Source organism: Vicia villosa, linkage group LG2 (genome assembly GCF_029867415.1).
Source record: "Vicia villosa cultivar HV-30 ecotype Madison, WI linkage group LG2, Vvil1.0, whole genome shotgun sequence".
NCBI lineage: Eukaryota > Viridiplantae > Streptophyta > Magnoliopsida > Fabales > Fabaceae > Vicia > Vicia villosa.
In genome coordinates, this window is record NC_081181.1 from 116193823 (window position 1) to 116209223 (window position 15401).

Below are 15401 nucleotides of genomic sequence, written 5' to 3' on the forward strand. Positions count from 1 at the left end.
TATCACCTTCCAAAAGCTTCGATCGTTGAAAGATACATCATGGAAGGAGCTATTGAGTTATGTTCAGACTATTTGTTAGAAGCGGACTTTATAGAAATTCCAAAATCTTGTCATGATAGAAGATATGAAGATAGAGGTGATCAAGGTTTAAGTGTTAAGTCAATGAATCGAGATATAATTCTTTAAGCGTATTTGTATATATTGAATAATATTGATGAAGTTCAACCTTACTTATCTGCTCACAAATGAATTATCAAGGAAAATTACTCCTGATAAGTGACAAATGGTTGTTGAAAGAGCATAACAAGAGATTCATAAATTGTTTGAATGAAAGGATTTCTAATGATGAAAGTTCATCCGAGACAATTAAATGAATGTCATACATGTCTGAATTTAATGTATTAGTAAATTTTCTTTTATACAAATGATCGTAGTATAATGTAAAATAGTGGGGTTATGGTTGAGGCTGAATCAATGAACTTTTCTAGTTCCAAAGATAAGAATCATATAATGGCATCGAGACCTCACTTTGGGGTCATTGAAGAGATTTGTGAGATTGATTATGTTGTAATCAAAGTGATTTTATTTGATTGTTAGTGGAGTGGCAATAACATTGATATACAAACTGATGATTTAGGATTCACACAAGTTGACCTTGGCAAGACTGATTATATGAACAAATCATTCATCATGGCATCCCAAACAAAACAAGTGCTTTATGTCACTGACCCTTCTGACAATTGTTCTTCAAGAAAATCACATTCTTGAGATCCATTCTTTCGCAACACATGTGCCTATTTCATATGAAAAAGTTGATACGGATGATTTTCATGCTATTCATTTTTTAATGATCATGAATAAGACATATGGGAAAACTAACACATATTTTTTTTATTGTTTATTTATAATTTACTGTTTGTTATAATTTTTAAGAATTTATACATGTGTCAACAATTGTTATACTAACAGATATTATTATTTGATTGCCAAGAGATGGTTACAATATTACATAACTTTTTCGTTAACCTAAAACTAACATTACATTTCATTATCAAGAGAAGGTTGATGATGTTTCAACTTTTCAACTTCTTTTGCTCTTTTTGATATGAAAAAACTGAATAATGATTGTTTTGAAGTACAAAACTTGATTGAGAATGGATGGTTATTTTTGTATGATTTTGCAAGTATGGTGATATGTTGATGAAAAGAAGAATACATGCAAGATAGTATTATATTCAATTTTCAGTTTGGTGTTTCCGAACTCCAATATTCGGACTGTATCCAAAGTTTGAACTCTAGATATATTTTTTATAAAATAAGGGTGACTCATTGATGATGTGATTTGATGTGTAATAGACGAATCCGAAGTTTCATTAAACAAATGTTTACCATATTTATCACGAATACCTAACGATAGCATTGAACTCTCTGATAAAACACCCAAGTCTCATGAAATCTTTGTTGAAAAACATTCAATTTCCAAAGTGCAAAGTTTGATGTTGTTAGGTTTTGCCAATAATTTCCTCAACAGATCCAAATTAACATTAATAAGAATGGAAAGTGAGGCTTTATCATCAACAACCTCCTTGTGCTTTTGCCAACATGTTAAAACTTCTCACTAGTTTGCTTCATCATATCAAGATTTTCCTCTCCATTGTGCATAGCTTCTTTATGAATCTCTTCATATGAATAATGGTGGTACAGTAAATAATGAGCCACCTTCACATGAATAATGGTCATACAGTACATGAAAGCAATTATAATCAATTGAATTATAACAACTTCAGCCACAAACATAACATGAACACAATCTATGAGGTTTAAAACTTTAATTTCTCCACATGAATAATAATTCACATGGAAGTTGAATATTACACAACAACAAAAAATAGATAAACAACAGTGATACACATGGTACAATATAACAAAGAATATATAATCTATAAGAAAATTTTCTGTATAACTTAACAAAATCAGAATTATTCAGTTACTAGTTTCTTCATTTTGATAAAACTTTGAACTTGACTGATTCTTGGCCTGTATATTATATAGTAGAATCAATCAATCTTTTCTGTTAAGAGTGACTCCGAATTCGTTTCCCTTTGTTTCTCTACTTCTGGAATTACGATTTCGAGATAGTCATTCCCTCTCGCCCCTTCACAGGTTCATGAGTTTGTCATCTTGTTCCTGAGTTGGATGGCTGCCATAGCTTTTTCTGGCATATCACTAACTTCTCTTTCTCAACATCATACTCAGTGTTTTCCTTGTGACATATCCATCTCATACCCTTCGCAAGAGTTGCAACCGCGTCTGCGAAGTAACTAGCCTCTCGGATTATGACGTGTCCGCCAGGCCTTAAAATCCGGTCCATTTCCAACATCATAAACTTCATTTCACATCTGCATATAACAACCAATTGTTTGAGTAATCTCGTAACACGAGCGCTTTTTGAAAAACTTATTTAGACCCTGTTTGGATAAACAACTTATGAATGCTTATTCAAGAAGTGAATAATTAAGCTGTAAAAATCAAGTTTAGATTGAGTGCATATTTGTTCACCTGTGGCTTTCTGCAGTGAAGAGTCCATCAGCATGAAGTAGGTCATAGGTTCTAGGATATGTGGAAAAAGCTTCACACCTAATAGCACAAAGCATGAAAAATTCTAATCATTACAAGAAATTCATATGACATATGATCAAAAAACTCAAAAAAAGACAGAAATCTATGCAAGTTCATATTTAAAATGTTAAACATACCAGTCATGGAGGGTACCGATAAGACCGCGATCAAAAACTACGGGGAGTGTATTAGGACCATAAGAGGAAACAACATTCATAACCCACAAAGGATCATTAATCAAAGCAGCAGCAAAACCTCCATAAGCTGTATTCATATCCATCACATTTCTGATCTTTTCGGTTCCAAGATCAGGCAACAGCATCTTGTAATGCGGAATTCGCTTTTTCCATTTACTGTTATCATGATTGAAAGTACTAGCGCTAGAACCTTGAACAACTGAAAGTCTTTCGGGTACATTATTCAACCTTTGAGGCCATTTCGACATGTACGTGAGGCCTGAGTTCTTGTACTTATCTTCTGGAACAACGAAGCAAGCACGAAGCGGAGTGTACCATGCTGAATCTGGTTCGAAACTGTCGTCACATTTTGGAGGATAGGTCTCTCTAGGGAGCCTGTCGTAGCAACTGTTATCCGGGGCCTTTTGCCATACAGCAATGTCATCCTTTTTGTTGTATAATTTGAAGCACATTGATGTGAGCAAATCTTGTAGCTTCTCATAGTCTGATCTTTGCTCTTCCACTGTTGTATTCCATCCGCGCCACCTTCGCTCATAGTTAACTGGTGGGCCGGAGAGAACCCAAAATCCTCCCGGACGAAGGATTCGGTGAATTTCAAAAAGATAAATTCCACCTATAAGCAACAGATATGAATATCCTCATCAGTTAACGAATTAAAATTTCGACCAAACTTATATCGGCACTAAACAAGATAGTTTATGAAAACAACTTATATCTCAGAAGAAACCGATTTATTATGCTGGTAAAGTTCCACAAAACATTGCATAAACAGGAATGTTGAAGAATTACCAAATTCAGTCCATGGGATAAGGCATCTAGAGCAATGAGCCATATCGAACGAGTTTGATGAGAAAGGAAGTCTTTGAGTAGAGATGACACCAAGAATTGCCGGGATACCACGCTCCAGAGCAAATTGAACCTGAGCTTCATGGTTATCTCTTGGCGCAAGAGAAATTGTTAGAACGCCGCGATCCAACAAGTCACCACCCCAACTAGCAACCTAACATTAATCAGAGTCATGTGTTAGTATCACACACCATCAGACACCAGACACGCCTTTAATCTGAAGTGTTTGTGCTACATAGTGCAATAAATGTTTAAAAGATAAAACTCACCCCACAACCAGTATCAATTGCAGTTCTAACAGACCCATCTTTAATTCCAGGGATCAGATCTTGCATTAAATCAACATATTCACCAACACCATTAGGGAACATAGTACCTCCACCAGGAAAGAGAAATTTCTCCCCTTCCTTTTTCAACCAATGCTGATTAGACTTTTGTTTGTTAATCCAATCATATGGCACATTCCTGTCATTTCATACAACACAACAATACCTTAAAATCAATCCAAACTTTGAACAATTTCAACTCATAAATCATTAGTCACATAGTATTCCATACCTGTACCAACATTCATCTCTACTCTTAGGCCATCTGATTGGAGGCTTGTAACCAGCTGGAGGAGGAACTAAGCATTCCTTCCTCTCGAAAATCGGAGGGCAATGTCGTTCCAACAAAGTAAGCCTATAAGTACCATACTTTCTCCATCTCTACAAAAACCATTCATCCTCAAAACTCAATCAACAACACAACAACAAAATTCAAATAGGTTTCTATCAGTACTAAATATGAATAATACCTTTGGATCTGTGCATGGAGTATAGTCTTGATAATCATTACCACATTCGGGGAAATTAATCGGCTTAATTTGCAAAGTACCCGATGATTGCGAAGAAGAATCAAGAGTTTTCTGAATGGCACTGATAACACCAACACCTTCAGTATCTGCAGATTTAAAAATTCCACCTAAGTAGAAGGACAAACCACACAGAACAATGACAGTAATCGCCGCAGTTAGAGATCGATTCTTGTTCGGCTGATTAATCGGTTTTCCATCTTTATGCTTCATGATGATCCTAGATTCTTATTCCACTACCTATCTACAAAAAAACAACAACATCAAAACTTCAGAACAAGAACCAAACACATAACACAATACTATGTAAAAAACATAACATAGATTCCAATTACAGATCCAAATTTAGAAAAACAGATCAATGATTAATTAAACACCGACCATTACTATTAACTACCGACATAATCAGAATTCAGGAATTCAAAAACCAGCTACTTTTGACATGTTATGAATGAAACATTGCTTTAATGATGTTCACATGAGAATGGGACCCAGTTACATGCTCCCATCACTGACTCAAAATATTGAAAAAAAAAAGCATAAAGAAAAGCTGGATCTTATCTCGCAATATGTTGTACAATATTCTTATACATAAATAAGAAAAAAGGTAAAAGACGTAATTATCAAGATTTCTTGACACGTACGAAAAGTTTCTATCATGTCAGTTATTTTTTTCTGATCTACTGTTTTACGTTCAGAATTCAGAAGTATAATAGACACAAATGGATAGTAGAAGAAATGAACAAAGAAATATGAAGAACAGTGAGGTGATAGAAATAGATCTGGAAGAGAATGAGGAGGAGAAGAAGAGAAAGTGCAGGGAACGTACTGTTGAGATGTTGTGTGTGTTTGAGAGAATGTGGATAATGAAGGAGAAGAAAGAGGAGGAAGAAGAAGAAGAAGTGAAAGGTTAAGGTTGAAAATGAAGGAAAAAGTGAGATTTGTGTGTGAGGTTGTAGAGGGATTTATATAACTATTTTTGGGGGCCATGTGCCTTGCTGTCCTGTCTTTTTGTTCAATCTTCAATTTCCTTCCATTTTCGTTCTCTTCGTTTTTACATTATCTTTAATAATAGTAATTTATTACAAACATGGAAAGTTTGAAATTACTTAAAAGGATATGGAAATGTTTTGATTTTTAATTTATTGTCTTTTGAGTGTAGTATAAATGGTAAAAATAAATTATTGTTTTATATGAGGAATTGAAGTGAGTTGAATTTCGAAGACTTAATTATCATAATCAAAGATTTTCTGATTCATTACTAAAAATATCTTTTATTATTTAGCATAAAATTAATTCTTCAAAACAATTAACATTAATTTAAAATTTATTTTTCTTAGCAAATATTTTTCATAGTAATAATTCAAATAAATCGATGTGTTTTTCAATTGGTTTGGAGTAGGAAAATTAGCGAAGAAATCTTCTTCTATGTGGATATTTATGATATGAAAATGTAAGTGAATTGAAACTTTAATTCATTATATGTTAATATTTTTCCGATTGTTTGTGACCATCTGAAAGTATTTTCCATTTATTTGAATTCTTTGGTGCTTGATGACTTAACTTAGAAAGACAATTTATATGAAACTATATTGCTCAGGATGAGTATAACTAACTCAAAATACTTGAATTTATTCAAAATACATTTGACAATAACTCTTGCAAGTGGATGTGACATATTCTTGCTTTTTTGAAAAGGTAAAATTCTTCCTTTAATCGAATTTACATAAGTCTCTTCCACAAAATCAATGTTGTGTCATCCTGGTATACTCAAGATGAATCATTGTCGTATATATAATTAGAATGCTGAGACGACTCTACACTACCTGAGAGATTGTGGATTTTCTACTCACTATTTTTTTTCTTGGATCCCCTATTCTTCTAAAGGGATAATTTATATGATTGAATTAGACATGACATTGATGGTGGTTCTATCTTTTTGGCTACTTAATAGTGGTAGTGGCACACTAGGAACAAATTATGTCTTGTGAATTAAGTGGTATCTTCCTATACTTTGAAACTCGTCACAGTGGATTATGCTAATCCGTTAGCTCAATGTTTTTTCAAGCATAATTTATCTCATGCAACGAGAACGATTACGTAGAATGCACACAAAGAAAATAATATGATTTTGAATGTTGGTAGCAGTAGCCTCAATAATCTCAGTGTCTTGAGTTTTGGTGGATTGATTCGAAATGTTGATGGTGTTGAGTTTACTGTTTTACTAGTAATATTGGTTATTCCAACATCCTTCATGTTTAGCTGATGTCGTTATATTATGGTTTGTGTATGACCTGAAAACTTGATATCAAAGACCTAATGTATTATTTTGACTCAACTCTATTATCAATCTTATCGCAAAGTTGTTAATGTTTGACAATACTGTGTCGCAATTCTTCACACCATTAAAGAACTTCTCTTTAAGGCGAGTTCAAATATTTTAAACTCTTAAAAAAAGAGAATATTTGTATTGGTTATCTAAAAAAACATAGAGCTGGTAATAATATGGACATTAGTCTTTTCATAACCTCATGCTAAATTCTACTCTTATGATAGTTGATACTAATAAAATTTTATTTTTAAGATTTTATTTTTTTTAATTTTCTTTTCCCACTTATGCAAAACAAAAATGGTGTGTTTTTAGTCATGATTAGCTAATATCCCCAAGTGTTTGTTCATCGTTATGATTTGGAATTAACAAAACTCTTAACTTTTAGAATGAAGATTTATTTTGGATAGAGATAAAATAATAGGATTTAATTTAGTTTCTAAAATAAAAAATCGAAAATTTAGTTTCCACCATATTTACAACTTATTAGGTTGATAAATAAAATATAAAGAGAAAAGATTTAAGAAAATAATAATTTTTTAGTAAATTGATATGAGAAAAATAATAATAAAATATAAAAGTAAATAATTATGTGTATTATGAAGTGACATAAATTGATATCTTTAAACTTGAGTATATGAGTACTAAGTAGTAAGAATTCTTTAGAAAAAGTAATTTGTTAGGGGATACTTCTCTATAAACTCAAAATCGCTTTTTATATATTCGGAGCTAAATCAAGGGCCCGTTTTTGTTTTGGTTTTTTTTAAAAATGATTTTTATAATGTTACATAATTTTGTGGAAAAAAAATTTTACAAAGAAATTTTTTATAAAAGTTTCAAATAAAAATTTTGTTTGAATAGTTATTTTTAAAATGTGATTTTAGGTATTTCATCTATTTATGGAAAAAAAAATTGGATATCAAAATTTCAAAAAATCACTTAATTTTGAAGCTATTTCAAATAGATTTTCGTAAAAATCATTTTCGAAATACAACTTTTTGAAAAAATTGTGATTTTGACTGAGTTTTGGTCTTCAATATGTATTTTTATGTTATAGGATGTCAAAATTAATATTTTATTTTAGAAAAAACGAATATAAAAAAACTTGTAATATTTTGAAAAACGGTTTTGAAAAATCTATTTTCAAAAATACAAAAAAAAAATCTATTTTTTCAAAGCTGAAACAAACTGGCCCCAAATCTCATATATTTTTTATGAATTAAAATAAATCTTTATTTTACAATTTATTATAATTAAAAAAAAGTTTACGCAGTGTTTTATTTGTGAAGTTTCTTTCATAACATAGGTCACTTTTCAACTTAAGTTGGTTAAAAAGATTGAAAAGAATTGTCATCCATTTATTTATTTTTGTTTGCTATTTGCACCGGTGTCGACCCACCACAGGTGGGCCACTAATCCGGCTCGTGCAGAGAGGCATGCGCACTGGCCAAACAAGATTGTTCCGCCTGGGAATCGAACTCGGTATTCCTCGAGTACGTCCTTGGACGGGGCTCCTTGCCAATGGAGCTCAACCGCTTTAAATCTCGTACAATTGAAGAGATTAATCACCATAACACCGACACACTTGTTTAATTTAAAATCTGCATTTATCAACCGTCATTATTCATTTATTGACCCTCGTTTTAATGAAAAAGGAGGCTCTAACATATTTCCACCAACATTTTCACATGTAGGCAGTAGGTTACATGCGTAAGAAAAAACGCTTGTCTTTTATTGCCGGCATCGAATTTAATAGGTTGTTTCATTAATTACCATATATATATATATATATATATATATATATATATATATATATATATATATATATATATATATATATATATATATATATATATATATATATATAACAAATATATATATATATATATATATATATATATAACAAATATATATATATATATATATATATATATATATATATATATATATAAATATATATATATATATATATATATATATATATATATATATATATATATATATATATATATATAACAAATATATATATATATATATATAACAAATATATATATATATATATATATATATATATATATATATATATATATATATATATATATATATATATATATATATATATATATAATCGAATTACATCTATAAGTTACACTTTTTTAATTTTTAATTTTTGTTCTACTTGGGAACTAGATGATGATCGAAAATGATGAATACACAATTTGTTACGATGGTTTAAGACTTCTAATGCGGTAGAGATGGTAATAAATTAGCAAAGTTAACACTCTAACGTACGAGAGTGAGAAATGAATTCTAAATGAAAAAGGATTTGAATACTAGTAAACTGACACATTTTCCTCTTTAAATAAGAAAAATAATTGGTAGCTGCATGCGTGTGAAATGTGTGGAATGTGGCCACTCAGAATTGATCTTAGAAGATTGACGCGATATCCCTGTGAGAGATACTCTGAGATGCGAATTAAAAGAGCTAACTTATCCCTCACATAAATAAAGAATCATATCACTAATGAATATTTGTTGTCTAATGAAAGATTATCGAAACCCTTCGGGGCGATGCGATGAAACCTCCAAGGAATTTGGTCAATCTTTATCTTTCCTTTCAACTTGATGGTGATGTGTATAACAAAGCATGGACATGGAAATATGTCTATTATGGTTGTTTGAGAGTTTTTGGTTGCAAGACTTTTTGTTCATGTTCTAAGATATGAAAGGTCCAAGCTTGATAAGATTGAAAGGGAGAAAATGAAGGAACTAAAACGTGTTAAAGTAGATATCAATAGTGAATACAAGGTCTCATTTGAAGAGTATTACAAATAACATGGAATGAAGTTTGATAAAACAGTTTCAAAGACACCTCTATATAATGGATTGCATAAATAAAAATCACATCATTAATGACAAAATTGATTATTTGTTGTCTAATGAAAAAATATATATTGAAATCCTTTGGGGTGACGTGATGAAACCTCCAAGGGATTTGGTTAATCTTTATCTTTACTTTCAACTTGATGGTGATGTTTATAACAAAGGGTGGATAGGGAACTATGTTTATTATGGCCATTTGAGAGTTTTTGGTTGCAAGACTTGTGTTCACATTCTAGGATATGAGAGGTCCAAGCTTGATAAGAAGTTAAAACTTATGGTCATGAAGATTTTGGTTAGTCAGCGTGCTGGGCCAGACAAAAGGACCAATGGTTGTGGCCCAGAGAATACAATGATTCACTAAGTCACTCGCAAGGTAGAATTAGGCTAGTGTACATGCTATCCTAATCCAAGACCCATCCAACGATTGTCCCCATCCTATCTTTAATGATAAGCAAATTGGTATAACTGCTCTACTATATAAAGGAAATGCATGTCATTTTTCAGTTACGATTAAAATTCTAAATTTATTCACTCATATTACTCACATATTAACTTGAGAGTCTGAGTGTTAATCTTATAGGTCAGTCCTTCTCTCACCGTCAAAAGCTTGAGTCAAACATTTTGTAACATCCTTAATTTTTACGAACTCAACTTTAAAATTGCTAAATGTAACTAATAATTATTGTAAATTTATTTATTATTATTATTATAACAACCAAAAGGTAGAAATGTGATAAATCCCAATTTAAATAAAAGAAAATTTTAAAGTAGGGATGATCTCATGCATGAGCTCATTACTTTTCTTAATGTGCAAGAAAAATAATAGGTGACATATATTAGAATACTCTACAAAGTAATTTATATTATTTTCCTAATAGTCTAAAAGGGGAGTCACTACCTCTTATTCTTCACTTCATTCATCCATTAAATCAAAGTAGTTCTATGCTATTTAAACTCAAATTATAAAATTAGCAAGACTCCAATAGTATTTTTCTTCATTACCGATAAGTCATTATAATGTCTAAATTTTAGTATTAACTTATTTTAACTACTATTTTATTATTGTTTCAATGTTTAAATATTTTTATTTATTCAAAAATGTTATTAAGGCCACGCTCTCGATAAATTTTAAAACCTATAAAATATAAACGAGGGTATAGTCTAATTAACATTTGAATTGAATAAATATTTAGGATCCGTTTAGTGCGCAGGATATAATAGAGACATGATAAGATATCAAACAAGATAAGGATATGATATGATACAGACATGATAAGACTTATCCTATCATGTGTTTGGTTGACACAGGATAACAAATAATATATATATATATATATATATATATATATTTTCTAAATTATTTTATAAAGTATTTAAAAATTAATTGATAAAAAAAATATTTTTCAATAATTAAAAAAAACTCATTGATACTATTGAGTAAATAATATATATATATATATATATATATATATATATATATATATATATATATATATATATATATATATATATACACACACTCTTGTAAAACAATTATATTTTTTAAAAATTATTTTGTAAAATATTTTAAAATTTATAAATTGGTATTTGATAAAAAATAAAATTATAATTTATATTTTTAAAATTTTAATAATTATTTTATTTTTAATTATTCTAATTTTTTTTATTAAATTAATTATTAATTTTTTTAATTTAATATCTAATTAATTTTTATTTATATTTTATCATATTTATTTTTTATTTTAAATTATATTTTATAGGGGTAAATTAGTAAATCTTTTTGTTATCCTATCCTGCCGGATTCTAACTCAGCTCATATTCAGGATAACAATTTGAACTAGTGAGGCAGGATAGGATAAGTTTCATGATTAACTTATCCTATCCTGTTGTGTCAGCAAACACTGGATTGAGATAGGATATGATACAAATATCATATCATGTCTTTTATCCTGCGCATCAAACGGGCCCTTAAGGTTTTAAAATAAGATTTTATAAGTTATAATTAATTATTTATTATTATTTTTTAACAATCTGACGATCAGCAAAAATTTGGCTCTTTTCAAGATTTGAAAGCGACGCCCGAGAATTTTTTTTGCAACGCCTTCAATAATAAAAGGTGGGGGAAATATTCCTTACATGTTGGGACGGTTAGCGTAAAATAGTTTAATATATGTGTGTAGTGGTGACCCAATCCCTACTAGAGATAAATAAGTAAGGAGAGCCTATTCTATCATAAATGGAGTTACGTCGACCTTAATTATTTATCATAGGAATAATCGATGGCAATTTGATGTTGTATTGTGTCATTATTTGATTAATTATCTAAATGGTTATTCATTGATACTTAAATGATTGTGATTGTTAGACTAAGAAAATGATCTAGTACTCCTCTGAGGTGAAAAATAACAAAATTGTTAGATATTTCGTGTTAGATTCCCAATAACAGAATGTAAGTTGGATACATTGAGTAGTTGTATTTGGTTGGTTCTAGTTAAGGAAAGACTTGGTCGACTATGTCCTTTACGATTCACCTTTCTTTCCTGGGAATTTAACCATATACTATTCATTATACATACTGAACTTTATAGGTAGGTGTAAGGTTGTGAGATGAATTAATAATAGTGACACTTTGAGGTTTCTAATGGCAATTCGCACCCAATCTTGATGCTTAGTGTTCGTAAGAGCTGAAATGGTGGATTTTTTAAGAGTAAATTATTGCTTGGGGTTAGAGTTGTCATAATCTGATTGAAAATGCATAGAGTTTGTATTGAGGAATGTGTAAATCCACTGCCATGTGTATGGGCACACAAGGTTAATCAGCTGCTTGAATCCAGACAAGGATTATTACTGCATGCTTGGCAAGATGATAAGATCATGGTCGATCGTCTTAGGGGTGATCGACTTATAACACTTGGACTTCACGTGAAGTCAGGTGGCGTAGCTCTTGGTAATTGGGAGTACGTTTAGTGGCCTGAGACAGCATATAGTTTAGAGATGCATTAAATAAACAGAAATTGAATAGAGATATATACGTGACAAGGATACGCTTGTTTGACTACTTATGTTTTTAGACCACATCCCTACTTTTAAACTTGTACGTAAATCTTACCCCTATATTATTTTTATCTTGAATCATTGGATTGATCTATGACGACCACACGACAAACTTGACCCCCTCTTACATCTCGACAGTTCAGGAGTGAGGGCCAGGGAGTGACATGGAAGTGGATTACGACGATGTTAAGATTAAGGATTGTTAGTGTTTTGTCAAATACTGATCACATCACTAATATTATGTGATATTATGTACATTCAGTATAAGTGTTAGTATCGGTGGACTTAGGAGGTCCTTTTTGTTATGATTTCTTTTGGTTTCCTTTATGTACTTTTCTTTAAAGTTTTATCTATGTAGCATTGCTACTTAGGGATGGCAACGGATCGGGTCGGGTACGAGTTTCACACTACCCAAACCCGCATCCGAAATCGGCACCCGGACCCAAACTCAAATGTTGTTCGGATGACAAAATAACACCCACGTCCACACCCGTTGGGTTCAGGTTTTTTCACCCAAACCTGAACCCGCAGCCAAATACATAAAATCCATTTTTCCTACAACTTTCCGCAATATATATATATATATATAAGCGGGCGTGATTTCGAGTGCGGGTTTCACACTACCCAAACCCACACCCGAACCTAAATCCAAACTCAGTCAACTCGAGTTTTCACCTATTGACTATGGTTCAAAACATATCTGACGTGGTAGAAGTGTTGGTAGGGGTGTTTGAAGAGACACTGATAGGGGCTCTAGGAATGCTGGTAGTGCCAATAGAGGTTCTGATGAAACTACTCCTGAATGAGGAGCTAACATTCTTGTAGGACATGAAGATCATTCCCAAGATGGAACAAACACTTAAGTTGATGCTAGAGATATTTGTGAGCTTGTTGCAGATGCGTTGGTTTAAATAGAACAAAATGCTCAAATCGTGCATATTACTTGAGATTAAGAACTTTTTCAACAACAAAAAAGAGAAATCGTGCATGAGGATGTGGGACTCAAATTTTTCCTTAAGAGAAAGTCATAGAAATTTTAAGGCAACTATAATCCTGAAGGTGCGGATAAATGGATTCAAGAGATGGAAAAGATTTTTGCATTTACCCACTTTACAGAGAATATGAGGGTCGATTATGCAACCTTTATGTTGTCCGGAGATGCTGAAGCATGGTGGAGAGGGAAACACCGAGTTTTGGAAGAGGAAAGAATAGATATCACATGGGAATTGTTTAAAAAGTATTCTTGGGGAATTATTTTCCTGAGTTGTCAAGGAAGGAAAAAGAGAGAGAATTTAACAACTTTAAACAAGACTCACTTTCTATTGGGGAATATACTAGGAAGTTTGAGTAACTACTAAAGTATTCAAAGTCTTATAGATTACATCCAAATGAGAAATAGAAGTGTGAGAAATTCCAAGAAGAGTTAAGGTATAATATGCAGAGGGTTGTCTTACCTCTACATATTGAAAGAAATGGTGAATTAACTAGACATTGTTTAGAGATTGAAATGATAAACAATAGGAAGAATTAGTATGGGTCAGTAGGGCCTCTTCGTAACAACCATAATCGAAGAAATGTTACTCGAGCTCAAAACGGAAGACCTCACCATGGAAGGAGACCATTTCCGAAACCTATACCACCTCAAAAAAATATTTCTGGAAGGTTGGACTTGAAGGTTTCTCTTGCAGAGGAGCACACCTAAATAGAGATCGTCCTCGTAGGAAACCAAACACTTGCCACCGTTGTGGTCAGGAGGGAGATTTTTACAAAGATTGCCCTCAAGTGAATAATTAACAAGGATTCTAGAAAAATATAATAATGTGGGAATAGGAAGGAGTGGAGGTTCAGGAGAAGGATAAAAACCCCAGAATCAGAACAAAAAATCAACAAACGGGAGGGTGTTTTACTGTTATAGGTGCTGAAGCCTGTGGAGTTGCTGAGTTAATTCAAGGTGTGTGCTTAATTGATGATAAGTTGGTGGTTGTATTGTTTGATTCAGGAGCTAGGCATTCTTTTATATCTACAACTTATGTTGATTTCTTAATGTTGGAAGTAGTTGATTTGGATAAAAAAACTAACCATTTCTAGTCACGAGAAAAGATGGTAACATGTTTGGTTTGTGTAGATGGTCACATAACTATTAAAAACAAAAAGACATCTCAAAAAATCCACGTAAGCTATTTGAGTGACCTGGTCTAATGAAGAACTAAAATAGTGGAATCTCTAAATGACAGGGTGGAAATCTAATTTTTTTACATGGGGATTTTTTAAAACTCACCCAAATGGCAGGGGGCGAAATGGCTATTAACCTTTTTTTAATTCAATGATAAATATAATTTGAGTTATATGCATGATGGTAAATGGTAACCATTTTAAGAATTTGGCTACATAAAGTTTAATGCTAGGAAATTGTTAGAAGTATAAAAATTAGTTTTAGTTTGTTAGTAGGTAGTTATATTTTGATCTTTCATCGATAAAAGAATGATAAATTTTAGGTTTGCATTTTGAGATTTTTCTTGGCTTCTTGAGATAAGCTAACTAAAAATTTACACAAAGAATATTAAGAGTTAGTTAAGTCTATGAGAGTGGAGTTTTTGGTGATGAGGACTACTTTTCTTTC

General features: G+C 31.5%; 1 protein-coding gene across 3 annotated transcripts; it reads right to left on the bottom strand.

The window, feature by feature from the left end:
* Nucleotides 1-1922: 1922 nt before the first annotated feature.
* On the bottom strand, nt 1923-5502 carry LOC131651844 (probable methyltransferase PMT21). Of its 3 annotated transcripts, none has more exons than XM_058921556.1 (8): nt 5345-5502; nt 4459-4759; nt 4221-4369; nt 3932-4127; nt 3606-3816; nt 2757-3429; nt 2560-2637; nt 1923-2399 (listed from the first exon to the last, which is right to left on the bottom strand). In XM_058921556.1, the coding sequence occupies exons 2-8, from the start codon at nt 4726-4728 to the stop codon at nt 2177-2179; spliced, it is 1800 nt and encodes a 599-aa protein (XP_058777539.1). In that variant the 5' UTR covers nt 4729-4759; nt 5345-5502; the 3' UTR covers nt 1923-2176. The 3 variants fall into 3 exon arrangements, with proteins under 3 accessions (XP_058777539.1, XP_058777541.1, XP_058777540.1); XM_058921558.1 differs by having other exon boundaries at nt 4459-4755; nt 5345-5472; XM_058921557.1 differs by lacking the exon at nt 5345-5502 and adding an exon at nt 4897-5111.
* Between the last annotated feature and the right edge of the window lie 9899 nt (nt 5503-15401).

Excerpts from the sequence above, each read along its gene's own strand:
- LOC131651844 (XM_058921556.1), bottom strand. The coding sequence starts at position 4,728 with ATGAAGCATAAAGATGGAAAACCGATTAATCAGCCGAACAAGAATCGA. Across the intron at positions 4,370-4,458 it reads CTCCATGCACAGATCCAAAG|AGATGGAGAAAGTATGGTAC; the intron begins GTATTATTCATA and ends TGGTTTTTGTAG. Across the intron at positions 3,430-3,605 it reads TATCCCATGGACTGAATTTG|GTGGAATTTATCTTTTTGAA; the intron begins GTAATTCTTCAA and ends TGTTGCTTATAG.